At 47.1% G+C, this 21,136-nt stretch overlaps 1 protein-coding gene and 1 long non-coding RNA gene across 3 annotated transcripts in view; one reads left to right on the top strand and one right to left on the bottom strand.

The window, feature by feature from the left end:
• GRM7 (glutamate metabotropic receptor 7) overlaps positions 1-14,852 on the top strand; it is a 184,803-nt gene extending 169,951 nt beyond the window's left edge. For both annotated transcript variants that reach the window (XM_085072222.1, XM_085072221.1), the window contains one exon: positions 13,504-14,852. Coding sequence is in view for 1 of the 2 variants with exons in the window: in XM_085072221.1 (XP_084928347.1) it covers positions 13,504-13,553 (50 nt within the window). In the remaining variant the exon portion in view is untranslated. The remainder of the gene's footprint in view (positions 1-13,503) is intronic.
• A 2,084-nt stretch (positions 14,853-16,936) lies between these two features.
• Positions 16,937-21,136, bottom strand: part of LOC146431507 (uncharacterized) — a 50,964-nt gene continuing 46,764 nt past the window's right edge. The window contains exon 2 of the long non-coding RNA XR_014854668.1: positions 16,937-19,209. This is a non-coding gene — a long non-coding RNA (uncharacterized LOC146431507). The remainder of the gene's footprint in view (positions 19,210-21,136) is intronic.

The following is a 21,136-nucleotide window of genomic DNA, read 5'->3' as shown; positions in this document are numbered from 1 at the left end:
TGTTCTGTGTGAGCTCCTTTGGTATTTGTGACTACATCAGCCAGGAATTCCTGCTTTTCTGGGGCAATGGGAGGAATGTGGAAGCCTTTGGTATTGGATAGAAATGACTTCCAGCCTTTGATAAGTATTTCTCACAATCCCATGTGTGCTCAGGGGGCTTTGCCCAGGTTGTACCTGACCTGGTTGCTGTGCTGCTGTGCACTGAGGGCTGAAAACTCACTGCATTCAGCCTTCAGAATGTTTAGCTGCTCCCTAATAGGCGAGAACTTCTATCAGCAGAGGTAGGAATGTTGCTTGAATTGAATCTCTGAGTCACAGGGAAAAAAATTACCAATATCTCTGGCTGGTGTAAATTGCCCCAGCTCCAGCATCAATTCAGCCCTCGCTGAGTGTTCAAATTGGTTTTTATTGTATTTGAATCAGGGCCATTATGCCAACTGGCAGCTCAGGCAGAAAGGCTGATTGAAGGCGTGAAGCTCTTCCTGAACCCCAGGATGACCTGGAGCATCCAAGGGCTGCGGTGGGAAGGGCTGGGCTGGCAGGAAATGGAACAGAGCAGCGAGGAGGAGAAGGGCCACTCAAAGTATTACTGCCAAGGAAAGAGGAGAGAGGAAAGGGCAGCTCTGTGAAGATGAAATTGCTAGAGGAAGGAGATGGGAAAGAGAGAGATGGAAGACACCTAAATCTCAGGAGAAATTGGCTTTTTAATAAAACTGAATTTTTTTAAATGGCACAAAAATTTAAAATAATTAGGAGTTCACACAGATTCTAAAATGATTTTTTTTCCATGTAATAATGGAAATAATGTAAGTAATTGCCTGCAAAGACACACAAGTAGGTCTGTCATCCAAGTCCTATAAAGAGCAATTGGCCACTCAGATTCTTTAAGCAGAATTTAAGACTTGGTCCAGAAAAGCTACAAAAATGCTACAGTCAGGGACGGTTTGGGCTTGTGCTGCTCCTGCCAGTGCTGCTGTGCCCCAGGTTGTTTTCCATCTCACCCCCAGCATTGCTGCTCCAGCTGGGCTCCTGCTGGAGCTCTGGCTGCTGGAGCCCTGCTTGCTGTTTTGATTTGTTCTTCCAGGAATGGAAAACAAAAACCAGCATGAAACAATGGAGTGTATTATAAACAAAGCAGGGATAGCAGGAAAACATCAGCTTGGTTGTAAATTGACACTTGTTTTGCTGGTAAGGTGTTTGTAGCAGGAATGAGCTCAGAGCTGAGCCCTGACGTGACTGTATCCACTTCTGCTCGTGATGCACAGGGAGATGTGTTCATAGTGCTTTAAATTCTTTCCTGGAGCAACAAACAGGACTTCTCTGCTCTGAGGCTGATGGAAACACAAGGCTTGAAAAGCTCTTTGTGGTAGCTGTGCAAGGGAAGAACTTGTCCATCAGTGAGCAAGGCAGAGAAACATCTGCTGCTGCTGCAGGGCTGCAGGTCCCAGCTGCACTGCAGGAACAGCCGCAGCACTTTGTGTTGGAAGAGGGGAGCAGTTCAGGTACCCCTAGTGCCAGGCATTTTCTGTGCCTGTTCTGCTCCCAGCCAGGGGCCCCCAGGCCATGGAGCAGCCCTGGTGGCCCTGGGGATTGGCAGCTCTTTGAAGGCTCTGGGTCTGAGCTGTGAGATGCTCTGCAGCTCATCACGCCTCCAGTGTGTGCTGTGGAATAATTATTTTCTGGATGGAAGTGTCATTTTGGTTTTAAATCTGGCCAGCATCGTCCTGAGAAAATGCTCTGTGTTTAACCTCACTTGAGGGGTTTTCTGTTTGCTGGAGGCTGCTAAGAAATGAGAATGTGCACTCAAAATCAGTAACTGAAAGACTTTGACAGCTCTTCACTGCATCTGTTTGGATTCTGGAATGGCTGACTGGAAAACTAAACATCACAAATTCCTTCTCATGGTGATGTGCTTATTTTTAAAGTGTTACATCAGGTACAATCTGGCCTTGGACACTAGGGGAATCCAGGGACAAGCACAGCTTGTCTGGGAATTCCATCCCAGCCCCTCCCCACCCTCATTGCTTCCCAAAATCCCATTTAAATCTCCCCTTTCCCAGTGGGAAGCCATTCCCTGTGTCCTGTCCCTCCATCCCTTGTCCCCAGTCCCTCTCCAGCTCTCCTGGATCCTCTTTAGGTCCTGGCAGGAGCTCTGAGCTCTCCCTGGAGCTTCTCCTCTCCAGGTGAACATTCCCAGCTCTCCCAGCCTGGCTGCAGAGCAGAGAAGCTCCAGCCCTGGGATAGAACATTCCCTCCTGTCTGAACATTTGGGGATTGTGTTACTTTCTTTTTTTACAGCTGAAAAGAATTACTTTGGATGGTACATTGGTATAATTGCCTGCTCCCATATTAATTATTTGCAGACTGTCTCACACCTTTCATGACTTACACAATATAAGACTTGTAAATAGGCAGGGAAGTGTCAGACTGTTTCCTTTTTTAAACATGGAAATTCAGAGGGCACTTAAACCTTCACCTTTGAGTTTGATGTGTGAATAAAAACACACTCGTGGCTAGAAGTGCCTTGGATATTAAAAGCCAGCTAGTAGCTGGATGTCTGTGAGCACAAATAAGTATTAATTAGTGTAGAAGTATTCATCTCTCATTCCATTTTTTCTGTCTCCTTATGGATCTTTTTTTCCTGGGAAATTCGAACAAGGAGTGAGCAGATAGTTATACCTCATGGACCAGTGCCTCTTTCACTTTTTTGCCTAATAAACTCTCAGTAGCTCTGAGTTCTCCCTTTGACTAATTTATCACTCCTTACATCCTCTCAGGGAGGTTTTGTCAAATTTATAAATTGTAATATCAGGGAAGAGACATGACTTTTGGCTCTCTTAGCTTCCATATATTTATAATTGACTCCCTTTCTCCCAGGCAGGGCAAATGTCAGGGAGTTTTTTTCCCCCATGCTGTTCTCAGCTCACCTGCTGGGGCTTTCCAGCACTCACATCCTCCCTGTTGGTGATGTGATTCAGGGAAGGAGCTGTAGGATCAGGAAATCAAACCTCACATCCTCACCTTCATGCCACTGAAATCCCTGAAATCGTTGGAATAATGCAGTTTTCAGAGAACAACTCACAGGTGCAGAGAGTTCCCAGCAGCAGCAGAACCACTGGCTGGAAGAGCCATTTTTGTTCATAAATCTGTTGAAAATTTGGCAAGTGAGTTCACAAAGGAAATTATAGTAATGAAGGAGTAAAAATACCAGGAAAACAAAAAATAGGCAATATTGGCAGCAAAATTAATTTCTCAAAACCACAAATCCAGGCAGTTTTTGGTGGGCATGATTGCAAGCATGGAGAACACTGCTCAGGGTGGGGAAGAGCAGAAAAAATCTCAGTTCCTGCCTCGTTGTTATCTTCAGTGATGCTGCCCAAACCTTGATGTATTTTGTCACCTTGTGGCAAACAAACCCCAGAAAACCCCAGCAGAGCTGGGAAATGAGTGTTCTGATGGACTGGAGAAGGTGGGAGCACTCAGAGAATGAGGCACAGCCCAGCTCTGCTCTGTCACTGGCAGGAAATCAACCTGGAAACGAGGGAGATGTTGGTTTGTGTTGTCACAGAGAGCAAACAGAATATATTGTGCAGGGAGCTGGGTTTGTTTGGGTTTTGGGCCTGGAAGCAGCAGCAAATCAAAGCAATGCCCAGCAGAAGTTGAGCTTTCTGGATGCTCCTCTCTGACAGAACTGCTGTCACACCCAGTGAGTGCCTCTGGAAAAAATCACAGGGGGTTTGTTCTTCTCTATTGGCCTTGGGGAAGGAGATGTGGGATCTGCCAGGGGTGTATGGAAGGAGATGTGGGATCTGCCAGGGGTGTATGGATTCATCAGAGGAGAGCATCCCTGTGGCCTTGAAAAGAGGAGTTTTGACTTTGGGCTGAGATTGTTTGGCTTGGACTCTGTGTGACAGCAGGGAATCTTTATTCCCTGATGAAAATACAGGGAGTTATTTTCTAGCAAGGGGTTGTTTTCTAGCCACAGAGAAAATGGAAAAAAAAACCCCAAAACCCAAGAAAGGGAATTAGGTTAAATATGTGTAAATGCCCATGAAACACCATGGAGACACACGAGGGGGAAGTAAGGCATCCCAGGATGTGAGGTTTGGCTGAGTTATCCTTCAGTAACCCAGAGCTCTGCCTCTCACCTGGGAACAGTCTGGCACTGCATCCAGTGAGGTGCTGCTCTTGCTGTTCAGGGGAAAAAGAAATAAAAAAAGATAGAGTTGCCATAGTTACAGCACTTGTCACGATGCTTATCATGTCCCTGGGATAAAGAGCCCTGTGTTAAATCTGGGCTCTTATTAATATCAGCTGTTAAACATTTCCAGGGTATTTGAAATCAAGACTTTCTGCTAAAAAATTAAATGTTGATTGCAGCAAAATTGGGCTGTTTAACAGTGCAGCTCAGAGTGTAATTTTGTCAGACACTGTGTAACAGAGTTGTACACCAGGAATACATTTTCCAGCGAATTGAGTCTCTTTGCTCCTCATGAACATTCTTGATTTCCCTGTTAAGATGTTTGCTACTTGCAGCTCTTTGCCAAGGAGCTGGAGCAGGCCAGCTGGCAGGAAGGGAGAGGAGTTCCTGGGTGTGAGTAAGAAAATATTGCTTCTGTGATTTCTGTATAACCATGGCAAGGCTGGGAGAATTGGGAGTGTTGGAGAGAAGCTTCGGGGTGATCTCATTGTGGTCTCCTGGAGCCTGACAGGGCTGACAAGAAAGGTGCAGAGAGAATATTTGCAGGGGCTGGAGGGACAGACAGGACAAGGAATGGCTGCCAACTGCCAGAGGGCAGGGTCAGTGGGATGTGGGGATGGAATTCCTCCCTGGGAGGGCAGTGAGGCCCCAGCAGCTCCCAGGGTGGCAGGAGAAATAAAGGCTGCAGAGATGTGCTGGGCAGGTAGGTCACAGCAGGGCTGGGAGGGCAGGGCATCCACTGAGCCCTGGCCATGGCCAGGGGTTGGGGACAAGGCACTGGGGACACTCTGGAACCAGTTCAGCAACACAGTCAGGAGGCAGAGGTGAATTGTTTTCCAGCAGCTCTGACTCCAGCCCTCCTCGGGGATGTTTTAGCCATCGCTCAGGTCATAATTTTAATTATGTTTCATGCAAACTGTTTTCACACTTGCCTCTAACAGCTCTCTGCAGAGCCTGGCTTTCCACATAAGATAACCAAAGTGCTGTTAATTACTTTGTTTTAAGCAGGTGAAAATAATTTGCTTCCATTTGTTATCTTTCCAGTCCACAGCATTCACACAGAAGCAGTAGAAATGGAGTTGGAACGAGCAGGTTTTCTGTACCGCCAGCTCCAATTAAGGGATATGAGTTGGGTTTGTTTCTTCCCCACCATAGTCTCATCAACATTTGCAAATACATTTCCTAAGATCTTGTGCACTTTCTCAGCTCCTTGTGAGGCTGGTGCAGGTGAGGCAGTGGGGATGGGCTGGTGTGAGGTTGTACAGTGATTCCTTTGTCCCTGGGAATTGCTTCCATCCCCACAGCCTCCTCTGCCTGCACCCTCTGCAGTCCTTCACTGCTGGAGGTGCTGATAAGCCTTCCTGCTGTGCATCCTCTGATCCTGCTGGGGCAGATACTCTCAAGCTTCACCTGACATGGACGTTTTTATCTGCAAAGCAGACAAGGAGGAGATGATAGGGGAAAGATGCAGCCAAACGTGCTTGAGATTGATGTTCTTCAGCAGTGCTGTACTTTGTTGATTTTAGCTTTTATTTGGAAGGGTACAACTAATCCTTCTCTATTACAGTCTTATTCCCTGATTCCAAATCTCAGTCCCAGAGTTCTCTTTCTGGCAAAACCCTGACGATTTTTCAGGCCACAAACAGCCTGGCTCTGTTCTGTGACTCAAAGTCCCATTGATTTTGGTGGTTCAGGTGGGGAAGTTCATCTCTGGATTGATTTCCAGAGGTTTTGCCCTGGTAAGTGCCCAAAGAGGGGTGGCTGGTGGGGCTGCTGGCTCAGCCGTGCCCTGGGGAGCTGGGAGCACAGTCTGTCACTGCAGGCACTTGGGATCATCTCTGCAGCTATCAGGGGAGCTCACTGAGGCTGACAGAGCTAGCTGCGAGCAGCTGTGAGGCAGGAGATAAATGATGTGCAGTGTTTGTGTACACAGAGCTGTCACTGGCCTGGGGACATGGATCACACGTGGCAAGTGCCACCTCTCACCAGTGGCCAAGGGGAGCACTCTGCCAGCCCAGATTTTCGGGATATCCCAGCATATCCCATATCTGGTTACAACTCATGAGAATTAATACAGGTACGTTTTTCAGAGGAGCAGATTTCCTCCAGCACTGAGTTTTGCCCTTGCACAGGGATGTCTCCTGCCAGAGGCCACTGGATTTTGGTGACATTCCTCAGGGATGTGTTCTGCCCAGGAAGGGCAGCTGCTCCCAGGATCTCAGCTTACTGCCCAGTGCTGGAAAACCATGACCCCAAGGTCACATTCCCTGTGTCCAAGAGGGAAGTGCTGTAGAAGCATCAGAAGTCATTAACTTTCTGGTTTATACTTTAGGGTGGTGGCAGTGCTGAAATCCCCAGGTGCTTTGCCCTTGTCTCAAACAGTTCAGTGGGATTTCATGGATTGCAATCCCTCTCCAGAGCTGCAGTTAACTGGCAGTCCACCACTGCACTCTCCTAAAAATAGGAAGTGCATCTTTTATGCTGTATTCTATGGGATTTTTTTTTTACTTGTCTTTGTAGACAGCTAAATTTGCTGTCCATGGAGCAATGCTAGAGAAGTGTAATGGTTACCCCTTGCCACTAGGAAAAGCTCCCCAGCACAGCAGCTCTGTCTGTTCCCCCTGTGCATGAGCTCGAGTCCATTATTTATCCATACACGAGAGGAAAACATGCCCAGCTTCAACAGTCCATTCCTGCTTCTTCCCTCTTTCCCAAGAGGTGTCCACAGGGACTGCCCAGGTGCAGAATAACCTTCACATCACTCTGTGGCTTCTGTGGTGATGGGGATGATGAGCTGCCCATCCTTTCTGGGAGTCACTGGGGGAAAGCCTGCTTCACTGGAATGAGCAGGAATTATTCTAGTCCTAGTGAAGTAAGAGTTTTCTGGCTCTCTACTGCAGTGCAAGATGTGTCTGATGGAGTTGCTGTCCCTGCGTGGTGTGAGCTCAGAGCTCCTTCAGCCCTGTGCAGAGAGAAGTCCACCAGCAGCTTGGGCTCAGTCCAACACATTTGCAGGACACCAAAGCAAACACTTACTCTCTGTACTCAAACCCTCCCACGCTGTCTTAAGCTCTAAGAGGGTCATATCATCACCACTTTGACCTGAATTGATGCTATTATTATGCCATTATCTCACCCAAGAACTGCCTTTATTACTCTTCCTCTCGGATCCATTCCCAGTTCTCACAGAATGATCATTGTAACCAAACCTGATGAATTAAAAACACACACCCCGATAGCTGCTAGTGCTTGAAAGCTTTCTAAGCTAAAACAGACTTTTTAAAGAAAACTGCTTCAAACCCCCACGTGCCCTGGGGAACAGGCGAGGTCAGACTCTTCCTTCCTATTAAATCCTTCTGGGAACTTCAAAGCAATTCTCATTAAAGGAACCCGGGATGTTGAATATTTGTAATTGCTCCTTGGCTGTGGTGCTGCTCTGTGCAGGGTTCTGGCAGTCCCCTGAGTTCAGGGCTCACTTCAAGGGTGCTGTCACTCCCTCACTGTGCTCTGCAGGCTGGGGGTGCTCAGGGGCTGTGGGACAGGCAAGGGAAACAGCCGTGTCTAAAAGGGATCATAATAAGGGAGCCCTAAAGAGAAAATGTAGCCCCGGATGGAATATGAGGAATCTGGAGGAAGCTGTGTGAAGTGACAGACAGGAGAGGCTCTTTGGAAGGAAATGCACCTGCAGCAGTGCCCAGCCCTGCTCTGAGCAGGTATTTGCATGCATATGCATAAACATCATTATTCTAATGAGCTGAAGGAACAGTTTCATTATTAACTGCATTCTGAATGTCCTGAGGTGAGCCAAGCACAGCCAGGCTATGTGCCCCCAAATCAGTGTCTGGGGAGGCTGCTTTGGTTTCTTCTTTTGCAGCATTGGACATTTTTGTGGCAACTCATTGGATTTCCAACAGCAAACACTGTGTTATGTGTATTATGTGTATTATGTGTATTATGTGTATTATGTGTATTATTTGACCTATGCCAGGTCAAAATGTGCCCACATGGCCCCACCTGAGGTTTCAGCCAGCTTTGGGATTTCATTGGTCCCCAAGCCCAGTCGATCCAGTTATCCTGCTGGAGAATCTGAAGGTCCATGTCCATCAGGAGGGATGTAGGCATGGTCAGAGAAGGTTTGTCACAGGACAAGAGGAAACAGCCTCGAGTCACACAAGGGAAGCTTTAGGTTGGATCTTAGAAAAAATTTCTTCCCTGAAAGGGCCGTCCAGCCCTGGCACAGCTGCCCAGGGCAGGGGTGGAGTCCTCATCCCTGGAGGAATTTAAAAACCATGTGCATGTGGCACTCTGGGACATGGGGCAGTGGTGAGGAATGATTGGACTCACTGATGTTGGAGGACTTTTCCCATCTGTGATCCTGTGATGGTTTCACCTGAGCAGGATGTCCTGGCATTGTGTCACCTGAGTGTCTCCTGAGGTTGGCACATCCAGAGAATGCCCAGCTCACCGCCAGCTGCCACCTGACCTAGAAAATCTGAAATCAGGAAACAGCAGGAACGTTTTTAGCACCTTGTCCTGCCCCGGTGCTGTCTGGGGTGTGCTGAGGAATCTCCCACACCCAGAATGCTGCTGCTGTGCCCAGCTATCCCCAGATGTCCCCAGCTGTCCCCAGCTGTCCCCAGCTATCCCCAGCACCCAGGGGCTCATTGTGCTGCTGCACCAAGAGTGACAGGGGAGTCTGACAGCTGGAGATGATATAATTTATGAGAAGAGAAGGCTGCAAAGCAATTAGGGAGGAACACACTTTTCCTAATGTTATATTTGTCATTTAATATCTTCACATTCTGTTATTCAAACAGGACACTCCATTGCTGCATCAAAGCCTTGGGTCCAGGCTGGAGGGATCCACCAGCATGGGCAGTGAGAGGGGTTTGTACAATGAGAGACCTGATAAGGTGCCAGAACACTGTGGTAGCACAACAGAGAGATGTCAAAATGTGAAAAAACAATCCATTTACATTTAGAGACCAAATTTAAAATTATTTTCTCCGAGCTTCATTCCATTTGTTGGGGTTTGGGCAAGCATGTGGAATCATTTAGGCCTGTTGCTTTCATCTCATTCTCATCTAAATTCCCCAATTTAAAGGCAGCAGAGCATGGGGAGAGCTCTGTCTTTCTGGCAGAGATGGAGGTGAAGCCACGTAGCTCCATTTTGCTTTTAGATGGACTAGAAGTAGGATTTAATAATCAGCCTCTGCTCTGCCTGGCACAAATGATATGGGTTGCTAAGCCAGAATTAAGGAAATGAAAGAGAGGAGCTAAGAATTATCTGCCCCAGTGACTGCAGAGGGAATCAGAGCAGGAGTTCCAGGCTCGGAGCCATCCCCATGTCCATCCCTGCTCGGAGCTGGGAATGCTGAGATGATGTTTCATACGTTTGATAGCTTCAGATGCCTGGGGGCTGCACTAAAATTCATTTCTTGCACTGTAAATCTTTTCTCTTTAAGCATGGAAGAGGTTACAAATGTGCATAAAATTGAAGTGCAAGTGATTACATCTCACTCTGAGTCAGTATTGACAGCTCTGCCTTGCTCTGGGGTGCTGTGGGAGCTCCTTGCTTTGTGACCTGTGCTCAAGATAATGAAAACCAGTCAAGTGATTAAACTTATAACTCCAAAGGGGATTTTTGCTTCTGCGTATTTGTTTTTAATATGTTGTTGGCACAGAGGTGCAGCTGTTTCCAATCCTGACACTCACTTCTGGAAGGGGATGGCTGTGGGCTCTCACTGCCCCCCACTGCTGGAAGGGAATGAATTATTGAGCTCTAAGGAAGGACTGTTTGGTTTCCAGCAGCTGTCCAGCTTGTCCCCATTTGGGTGTTGGAACCATGATACAACAAGGGGAAACTGCCTCAAGCTGCATCGGGGAGATTCAGGTTGGATATTAGGGAGGATTTCTTCACTGGTCAGGCTGCCCAGAGAGGTGGTGCAGTGCCCATCCCTGGAAGTGCTCCAATAACGAGTCGATGTGGCACTCAGTGCTCTGCTTTAGGGGGTGTGGTGGTGTCGGCTGAAGGCTCAACTTGATCATCTTGGAAGGCTTTTCAACCTCGGTGATTCTGTGGTACTGTGGGGTTACCTGTGCCTGGGCTGACCTGCAGGCTGTGCACACGTCCTGGCTGTGTGTACAGACTGTATCCCTCTGGTATCCCTCCTACTCTTTGTTCTCTGTTGGCATTGTCACTCTTCACCGCTAATTAGCGGAAAATTAGCTGAAAAGGGCGCTTGTCTCTAACCGCGATAGGAAACCTCTTTTTAAGGTGCCTAAGGCTCTTTCGAAAAGTCCCCTTTTTCTTGCAGACAAGTTACAGGGTGCAAATGCCTCAGGAGCACCTTTATTTGCAAACAGGCAGGTAGGAGCCGGCAGGTTTCCTTCCTACACTGTATTTGTACCTAAAAACCACTGTTCCTCTTGGTGTGGTCCTTCCCACCGGGTGAGAGGAAGAGACATGGATTCAGCAGGTCCATGGCTCCCTGGGCACAGGGAATGGCCCAGCACCGCTGACGCTGCTCTCGGCTCGCTGCCAGCACGTCTAAATCAGTGGCCAGCCGAGGCTGACATAATTATATGTATATTAATTAACGTGTATATGTTGTTTGCGAGAGGCCAATCTGTGCTCACTGTCGGGGAGCCGTCACCCTTTCACAGAACAGCAGCAGAGCGTGTGAGATCTGTGTCTGATTCCCGTGTAAGGAGCAGGGGATGATCGTGTCTTGTGGATTAAAGCATGGTGAATTCCGGTAATGCTGATGTTTCATTAGCGTCCCCCATTTTCATGTAAATTAATTTCTTTGAGGAAAATCAAATCCATACCTGGTGCTAATTGCCAGTGATAATGATGCGCTGTGACTCGGGAGAGATTCATTATCGAGGTAGACTGCCTCTCTCCTGAACTCTCCAAGACTGGAATGTGTCTGGAAGTTGCACAGAGACTGAACTGCAGGGTGCTGGAGTTAGTGCAGGAGCAGAGTGGGGAAAAAGTTTCCTTTAAACCCAAGGAAGATTGTCTTTCCTCTCCTAAAATAACCACAGGGCTTTTATTGATCATTTTCTCTGAATTATGGATGATGCTTTTGTCAACTACATTATCCTGGTGCAGAAGAGCCGTGCCAAGGGTTGTGTCACAGTCTCAGAGCCCATGCAGGTACACCTCATCCACAGCATTCCTTGGCTCCATCCCTCTGGCACTGGTGGTTTGGTGTCCTGTGGGAAATGAGAAATGAGTACTGGGGCTGAACTGGTGAGAAAACTCGTCAGCAAAATGCTCAGTTTGCTGCGAGCTCCAGTAATATCCGGGAGGCACTGGAGAGGTGACATGATCTGAACCAGCAGTGGGAGCATCCAAATCTCTGTCAGAGAAACGCTGCTACTCTTTGAAATTGGAACATATAATGGGTAAAGCTGAAGTACATCACAAAATAATACATGGAATTACTTTGCAACCTGTTCCTTGGTGACATTTTTTCCCAGGCCCATTTTACCCCTCTTCAGCGTTTAATAGTGTTTCCCAGTTTATTGGATATTTGTAGTGTAGCCTTGAAGGATAATGAGTTTTATCCTGGCAGATGTTGGACACCTTCATGTCCAAGAGAAGTTAATAGGAACTGAAGATGATCAGCACTTTGTGGGATCAGTCCTTGACTGAACAGACAGCACTGACTCCTGCCTGGGGCATGAGGAAACAGCTGAATGAGGGTTTCAGGTAATATTGCAAAAGGCTGCAGTTACACGTGAGGTTCTTACATGTCCATCTTGGAAATACCTGGGACTAAAATCCTTTCTTTGTCAGTGAAACAGTGAACACCATAGGAAATATTGACAGTGGGCTGCACTCTGGTGCACTGTACTCAAAATAGTCTGAATTGTTGGGGAAAGGCAGAACAAGTGTTTCTGGCAAACTAGCAGTGCTGTCTGACTGGTGGCACTGCTGGCTGGGGGACACCACAGCCTGGGTGGGGAGCAGAGGGAGCTGTGTCTGGTCTCTGAGGTGAGGGTGTGCAGGGGGAATGGCAGAGATCCAGGGGGATGCTCAGGGAATGGCAGAGATCCAGGGGGATGCTCAGGGAATGGCAGAGATCCAGGGGGATGCTTGGGAGAGCATCCCACAGAGCTGTGGGAGGGATGCTCCAGGGGCTGCTAGAGCTGTGTCCTGTTTGGGGCTGGTTTTGCAGAGGGGCTGAGAGGAGCTCTGGGATGCCCAAACCCAATGAAATTTGAAAAGCAGATTTGGAGAACAAATCAAATTGTTGTTCTCGCCACTCCTTCTGCAGCATCTCTTAAATCTTCCTGAGAAAATTGTAAAATGAAACACACCACGTTAAAAACCCCATCCAAAGAGTGAGTGGAGTCTGCCCCAGCTTAGCAGGCTGGAAATATTCAGCAAACTGCTTCAGTTATACCAAATTCTCTCAAAGACTGAGGGATTTAGACTTCAGTGCTTTAGCAAACTGGGATAACTGTAAATCCAGGGTCTCTTTTTTGTCTCTGTGGAGTTTAGGTTGGATCTCAGGGAAAGGTTGTTCCCCCAGAGGGTGCTGGCACTGCCCAGGCTGCCCAGGGAATGGGCACAGCCTGAGGCTGCCAGAGCTCCAGGAGGGTTTGGACAGGGTGGGATTGTTGGGGTATCTGTGCAGGGACAGGGCTTGGATCAGTGATCCTTGTCAGTCCCTTCCCACTCAGGATATTCCATGATTCTGTCTCCTGAGTCTGTCAGTGTTGCCAAAGTGCTGCAGAACATTTTGCTTTGTGTTCAGCTGCAAATATTTGCAGTTTTTCCTGATGGGAAAGTGTAATAGCGCTCATAAAGTTCTGACTGCTTTGATTTCCTTCTGTTTGCAAACAGATTCAATTTGAAGGTCATAATTAGGAAAGCTGACACCTTCATCCCCATATTGAAAAATTCTCAGAAGTCATAAAACTTGAATAAGAATCACTTTATCCATGAGCAAAGCCGAGTTTAGCCCAGGAGATTTAAGAAGTTGGAGGAAATGTCACCGTTTTTATAAAAAAGAAATCTTACTAGGATGTGGTTGTGGTGCCTCGGCAGTGCAGTCACCCAGACTGCGGGAGGCTGACAGAATCAATCAAGGCTAATGTTGTTTGTAGTCAGAGCAGAGCTGGGGCTCGGGCTGCCCTGGGAGGTTGCCCTGAGTCCTGCGGGTGGGAGCTGCTGGCACATCCCCATTGCCAGTGCCACGAGCAGCAGTGCCAGCAGCAGCACCAGGAGCAGTGCCAGGAACAGTGCCAGCCCTGAGGGGCTCTGACCCTGTCCGCTTCTCTTGCAGGCCCTGCTGCAAAAAAGAAGTACGTGAGCTACAACAACCTGGTGATCTAGGCCCGGCTGCCATGGGGCTCAGGCCGGGCCAGGAGCCCTGCCCGCCTCGCTGAGCTCCCCACGCGGGGCCGGGGCGCCGGGGCACGGCGAGAGGAGCCCCGCGCTCCAGGCTGCTCCGGCATCTCCTCCGTGGCTCCAGCTCTGCACAGCGCTGGCCTGGCGTGGCCTTGGAGCTGCTCTGGCCTTGGAAACACCATGGCCTTGGAAACACCATGGCCTTGGAGCTGCTCTGGCCTTGGAAACACCATGGCCTTGGAAATGCTCTGGCCTTGGAGCCACTAGGGCCTTGAAAATGCTCCGGCCTTGCAGCTGCTCCAGCCTCAGGGCCGCCATGGCCTTGGAAACACTCCGGCCTTGGAAATGCTCTGGCCTTGGAGGTTCTCTGGCCTTGGAGCCTCTCCGGCCTCAGGCTGCCATGGCCTTGGAGCCTCTCCAGCCTCAGGCCGCCATGGCCGCACCACACGAGCAGCTCCCCCGGCCGGCTGCACTCGGCTGCTCTGGACTCTAAGGGGCTAATTCTGTCTTTCTATGTACTTCCAGACTGCAAGTTTTTGAACTCTCTGTACAGTTTGTGAGGATTTTTGCATATCGCCGTCCATGTCGTTCCGAGGTCGCTGTTTGTTTTTGGATGCACAGCTCCGTCCAGGCGCTGTGCTCTCGGCACTTCCCAAACCAACCCACAACCCAGGAGCTCAGACCTGTGTACATGACTTGTACTATTACTCTTGTATCACTGCAATCCATATACCTTATTTTTTTTAACTAAACAACAAAAAAAAAGAAAAAAAAAGGAATTTAAAGACCAAAAACTGTGCTGGCGAAGTTTGTCCCCCCCTTCACACCTCCGATGGGCTGCAGAGGAAGCAGGAAGGATTTTTGCTGAGTTTCAGTAGAGGTCTTGATCTTTGGAATGCATGCCAGTAATGTATTTTATGGTACATGTTAATAATTTATGTTGGATATTTGTATTTGTGTTCTATTTTGTTCTTTTCTTTAAGGTATATGACTATTTTGCAATAATTTCAATGATTCTTATGATATTTGGAGGAAAGAATATGGCTTTTACATGTCTTGAGGTTTTTCTTTGTTGATGCCCCACCATGATTGACCAGTGTGATAAGGACTTACAGAAGCATGTATGTTTTATACTGTTTGTAATAAGTAATTTCGTTAATCTTGCTGCTTATGTGCCAATTTAGTGAAACCAATCTTTGCCGCAACCTCCTTCCTCCCTTTCCATTCTCTCGATCCTGTGATATTATCCAAGAATGTATCAATAAAGGATTTTGGTTAACTTTTTTTTATTTACTCCAATAAATATATTTTTTCAGTTGTTCCCTCCCCCTTCCCCCTCGTGACTTAACCTTTATTTCACGACACTGTCAGATATCCAAAAACCCAGTGCACAGGGCTTGTGCACAAGGAGCAGGTCTGGGGGGAGCTGGCAGCTGATTGCAGGGGAAAAAAGTGCTTGAAAGGCACTTTGAAGGATCTATAAAAACCCCAAAAGCCAAGCTGGAGTCCCACAGTGACAACCTCCTGTCTGTGTTTGATATCTCCGAAGCTGCTGTCAACTGCTGAGACTTGTGATGCCTTTGAAGGATGTTACATACAACAGCACACCAGAAGGTAATTAAGAGAGTAATTAATCAATCTGCCAGGCACGAGCTGGGCGAGCTGGGGCAGGAAAAGGGAAAAGTTGAGGCAAGAGGTGAGAGGAAACTCATTCCCTGTGCAGCATAGCACCTGCACCACCTTCGGCTTGGCAACCACAGCTCGGGTGCTCTGACGGATCCTGGGAAGCTATTTAGCCTCCCATTTTCTCCAGACAACTTGATCAATTATACTGATGAAGTTAATCAGCATCAGCAGGAGCTGTGACAGCTGCGACAGGGCCATGGTGCATAGAGATGAAGAGCTGGGTGTCACAGCCTGCCTGACTCTGCATGGCACTGCAGGGCACGGAAATTCCTACCTGAGAATGAGCTGCAGCTGACAGATGAAACTGCACCCAGGTAAAGGCTTTGTTAGCAAGAAACTAATCACCAGCCCAGCTAACAATGAAGGCAGAGGCATGGAAAGCCTGGAAATATTTCCATATATCAAAGTGCCACACGGAATCTGCTGGCTCTGATTTGTGTCCTCACTGGTGCCTTCGCCATGGGATCACTGGTGATGCTGGCAAAGGCGTTTGTGTGACCCTGGATGATTAATGGCTCTCTTTAAGCTGTACCTCCAGACAGACATATATATATATATGTTACATGTGTGTCACAGGCAGCCCCAAAATCCCCAGTTTGTCAGGGGAGCCCTCCTGTTCAATCATGAGGGGCAGAAAGGACCCTGTGACTTCCTAAACTCCACAGAGAGGAGTTGGGGTGCATCTGGATCCAAGCTCAGCCCCAAACTTTGGCAGCCCTTTGTGTCTAATGGATTATCTTGGTGTTACTGACTCCAACACAACCTTTTCCTGCAGAATTAAGTGTGGCAAATCAGATATTTTTATGTAAAAGCAAATTAGGATAATGATTAAACCAAAAGATCTTAATCAGAGTTCCTTCCTACCCAGTGTAGAAGCTGGAAGCACTGCTACAGCAAAGTGCACTATTTTTAAGCAATGTTAAAGCAAAAAGAGTTATTAAGTAAGATTGATTTTACTCACCCCAAGCAATGGCTGTGGGCAAATCTCCAGCTCAGCCTCGAGGGGTGACCTTGAGGAGTGTCCCCACTGCAGGAATCTCCACTCACCTTCCAGAGGGTCCATCAGAAGTGGGACTGGGCTGTGGCAGGATGCAGGCTGCAGTCAGATGTGTCCAGCCTGTGCAGCTCAGTGGCTTTGCATCCCTTTGGAGCAGTGGTGGCACTTGGTTGTGCCTTTATTGGGTACTTTAGCAGCTCTGACACATCTTCACTCCCTCTTGGCATATTTAACTTTGGGATTGATGAGTCAGGCTGGTTTCAGCATTATTCACCCCAAAAGCAGTGGGACCCCCCCTTCATCCACCACTGACAGCTTTGCAAACAGCATTGTTGGAGTTGTTTTACCCCATTCCAGGCAGAGCATCCTGCCATACAAACAACACATACAAACACAACTGATCATCACTGCATGATCATCCTGGTTGTATTAAAAAATATTTATTTTTTAAATACTTCATAATATGAAAGCATTAGTAATTTTTTTAATCACCTCCACCCCCTATTTAGATGCATTAGACTCTGAGCAAGTCCCTGAGCCCAGCAAGGCTGTGGTTTAAGAGCTGAAATGACGTGAAGGTACTGCACTCTGCACTGTGGATCAATTATTTTTTTATGTCACAAACTACACCACGCTATTACACCCACACAGCTCCTTTTCAAACACAAAACCACGAGCCTTTAACTCCATTTAGTGTCTTTTATTTTACAATTGGCTGCACTTTGCATCAGTGCAGTGTTACCATTGTTTCCACAACAGCTTCATCTCATTCCCCACTAGTTTGGAGTTCCTGCGTGAGATCCACACTGCACCCAGGAAATAGTTCCCTTCCCATCGTGATGCACATGCTGTGAAAAACACCCATGTGATAGTGCTTGGAAAAAAAAAATCCTGAAGAATGGGAGTGATTTTTTTTGTTGCCGTTTATTATTGAGACTGAATTACACCAAATTGTTTTGGTATGTAAATGCCAAGTTTATTGTTCATAAAAATCATTGCAGAGTTAAGCTTTCTGGGCATGTTATATGATAGATAATGACAATTATTTAGCCTGAGTCAGAGCTTAGTCTTAATTTGTGACATTAATTGCCTTTATATATAATTAAATGCACTATAATGCTCCCATATACAGAATCTGTGCATCCATGAAAGTGCTAATCAAACATATTTATTAATTTCTAAGAGAGCTTTTTGTCAAGGCTTTGATACAGTTGAGTGGTTTTTGGTAAATAACATTTTTTTAAGATGTTTAGCAAAATATTTTGATAATTGCTTTTTGTGCTAGTGGCATAATTAATATTATTTCTAATAGATTAATAAGAGCTGAGGAGTGAGATGCTGCTTCCATCCATCTTGGCATTGCGTTGCCTCTGGCTCCCATGGAGTCAGAATTCCATCAGCAGCCCTCACTGTCCCAAGCCTTTCCCCAAAAAAATTCCAAAAGGCAAATGTGGAGTGTGTTGAGGGTGGCTGAATGCACATTACAAAAGCTGGCATCCCAGGAGATCTGGGCTGTGCCCTCTGGGCTTGTTTCTGTTCACTATTCACCCTCAGCCCACACTTGGGAAAAAATGGATTTGAACTTCCACCTCCCACATCTGGGGCTGCCAACTTCAATTCCCTGCTCCATTGTGAGCTTGCCAATCATCCCAGCTTTATTTAATATGTACTGAGGGGAGAAGAAAGAAGCCTATTTGCTGCTTGTTGCCTTGATGCAGCCACAAGCTTTCATATTAATCAAAATTTCTTCACTGGAAGATTGGTCAAGCGTTGGAACAGCTCCCCAGGGAAGTGGTGGTGTCCCCATCCCTGGAAGTATTCCAAAAATGAGATGTGGTATTTTGCAATATGGTTTATGGACATGGTGGTTGAAACCTGGATTTGATGGTCTTGGAGGTCTTTTCCAATCTTAATGATTCTGTGATTCAGTTCTGCTTGTACCACACATTTATTTTCAGAAAATTTTATTTTCAGCAACTGCTTTTATTTTATACCACTGAAGAAGAAGAATCCCTTTTTTCCCCCTTGAGAATGATCTGAGCTTTATTTTTCCCTCCAGTGTTTTGATGCCTGTAGCACACTTGGCTGTGCATCATGTCCAAACCCAAAAGCAGACCTTGTGCAGAAAATGGACCTGCAGGGCACAGGATCAGCTTTCCCTTCCAGCCCCTGCTGGCTCTCACTCAGAATGCTCAGCAGAAAGGCTGATGAGCAGCAGGACTGAGACAAAAATCCCAATTTGAGAGGTGGTCCATGTTAAATGGCTTCTGTGGGTTCTTGTTGGCTTCTGTTCATTCATTTGTTTATGTCTCTTGGTTCTGACCAAATCTTGAGTAGATCTTGGGTAGGTGTTGACAGTTCCAGCTCTGCTCCCCACTGACAGACACATCAAAGGTGTTTGCAGCAGAGTTTGCTTTCCTTTCATCTTCCCTGATGCTGCTGTTGTCCTCCAAAGTTGGCAAAAATCTTCCTTAATCTCAGGGACAAAGCAGGAAAAAAGGGAAGAATTTATTTGCCTTTTTTGCCATTAAGCCCCTGGGATTGTGGCTGTGTTTGGCTCGAGACTCTCAGCTGTGTAAGAATCCAGATCAAGCCATGAAATACCTTTGAATATATCTGCCCAGCTCCTCTGGAGAGCAGGGATGATCCACACTGTCCCCAGATCCATCAGCCATAAATTAAAGGTCTGCCATTAAAAACTGCATTTCTTTACATCACAGCTTCAGTTAGCAGTATTTTCATGTTGGCTCAAGCTCTGGAACGTGTGGAGGAGAAGAGAAATGAGCCCTGTGGGGTCCCTGTGGGCAGTGCTGGGAGCAGGAGGATTTCTGCTCCACACCAACATATGGAAAAGTAAACCACTCCTTTTGCTCACAGAGAAGTGACTCAGTGTTAACTTCTAGTCTGTTTATGGAATTTTAGGATGGGAGGATCTTGAGGAAGCTTTCCAGCCAATTCCTATGATTGGAATAAAATAGAAGAGTAGAAAGTACAGAAGACAAATTAAATAATCCTGGTCACGCCTGAACTTTAGCAGGAATTTGCCTCCCTCAAGCTATAAAATTCCTCCAAAATAGCACTGTATTGATGACTTGCCTACAATCAGCCAGAACTTTCCATCTAGCCAAGCTGCTTTTATTAGGGGATAATAATCTCAATGCAAGTTGGAGATTTTGATGCCACTTAAAATTTTCTTATATGAATTTTTCCTAAGCATGAAACGTTCTACTGCAATGCTCAGATTCCAAAAACTTTAGGCTCTCAGTTTTAAATTCCATCATTGAGGAGTTCCAGTTTATCAGGTGGATAAATACTGCTGTATCTTTGTGGTGTGTGGGGCTGGATGTCAGCAGGAGGAGAAACCAGTAAGGTTCTGCCCAAAAGAACATTTATAGGGTATTTATAGGAAATATAAATTTTTATTCATAGGGTACTTATAGGAAATATGTAATTTTTCTTTCAAAGCATGTGCAGGCAGGGGAAGAATACAAACCCAGTGTGACTGCTCTGCTGTTCACTGCTGCAGGCCTGCCCTGCTCCATGGTTTTGGCTGTCTGGTGGTTCCCTGGCTGCCAGCTGTGTGTGCCAGAAGGTGGCACTGGGCAGAGCCCACAGGCCTTTGCCACCCAGCCAGTCCAGGCTGTGCCCAGGGAAGGACAAAGCTCCTCCTGTGACTCCCAGGAAGGTTTCAGCAGCCTGGTGACGTGCACAGTCCCAAACCACAATGACAGAATGTCCTTCCTTTCCACCTGCCAAAATAACTTCCAAGCAAGAGGCTTTGTCTGGGTTTATCGCAGGCTTATTGTCCCTGCAGAAGATTTATTAAATCCAGCAATGACAGCAGTTCTTTCTCCCAGTCACAAGCTTTTATCTTGTTGTTAAAAGTTTTAAACAGCATCTCCCACAACAATGGACATCACACACATTTCAATGAGGCCCTTCAAGGAAGAAACTCAGCTAATCTGTGATGAATGTATCTCAATCTAGTGCTCTTTAACTTATAAAAATGACTGTCTCCCACTATATTTAATCATAAGATAAGTGAACCTTGCTCTTTTCAGTGGGTATAATCCTGTATCTGCTCTCTCAATGTGCTTTTGGAGCAGATAAACCACAGTGCATGTGCCTTTCCTGGTGCCTAGAAGGGAGGGTCAGGGACTCAGCAGAGGTTGCTGGACATTGAAGGCCAGGCAGCAGAGCATGACAAAGGAGACAGGAGGATTTCTGGCTCTCCATGTCCTCTGGTTGGTGTTTTCATGCTCTGCTTTGGGCTCCCATCAGCACAGTGAGTGGCCAGAATTACCCACAGCCAGGCATTCTTTGCTTTCCCATCACTGCACCATTGCTGGGCCTTATTTTCTCACTGGAAATAAGCAGGACAGCAATAATGAAATGGTGCAGAGCTGCTGTTTCCTTGCACACACAGCTCGGCCGTGTCTGCTCAGCCTCAGGCTGATGGACAAACTTCAGACAGCCGAGGGCAAGGAGCTTTCTGTGTTTCCTGGGGACTGGGAGGGCACAGAGCAGCAGCCTGGGCACTGAGCCCTCAGTCCATCCCTCAGTGCCACTCAGGTCACCAACCCCGGCTGCAGTGCCACCCCACCCTGCCAGCTGTCTCCTCTTTCCCTCCTGCATCCTCCCCTCAGCTTTGCTCTCTACCTGTGCCATTATTTTGTCCCTCATGTACAGAAAATTCCTGCAGTTTCTTCTCTGATCGGAGCAGCAGCTCCACAGAGTCTCCTCTCCATTCCCACGCTGATTTTTGCTATTTTCCCCACAAAATATTTCCCCCTCAGTGTTTGTTCTCAGCCCCACACAGCACTGAGAGAATCTCCACCACATCTCCCTGCTTAGCACAATTACCACTTCAAAGCCACTGCCCTCC

Source organism: Lichenostomus cassidix, chromosome 12, assembly GCF_008360975.1.
Source record: "Lichenostomus cassidix isolate B80296 chromosome 12, HeHo_3.0, whole genome shotgun sequence".
In the NCBI taxonomy this organism is placed as follows: domain Eukaryota; kingdom Metazoa; phylum Chordata; class Aves; order Passeriformes; family Meliphagidae; genus Lichenostomus; species Lichenostomus cassidix.
This window is presented reverse-complemented; position numbering and strand designations above follow the sequence as displayed.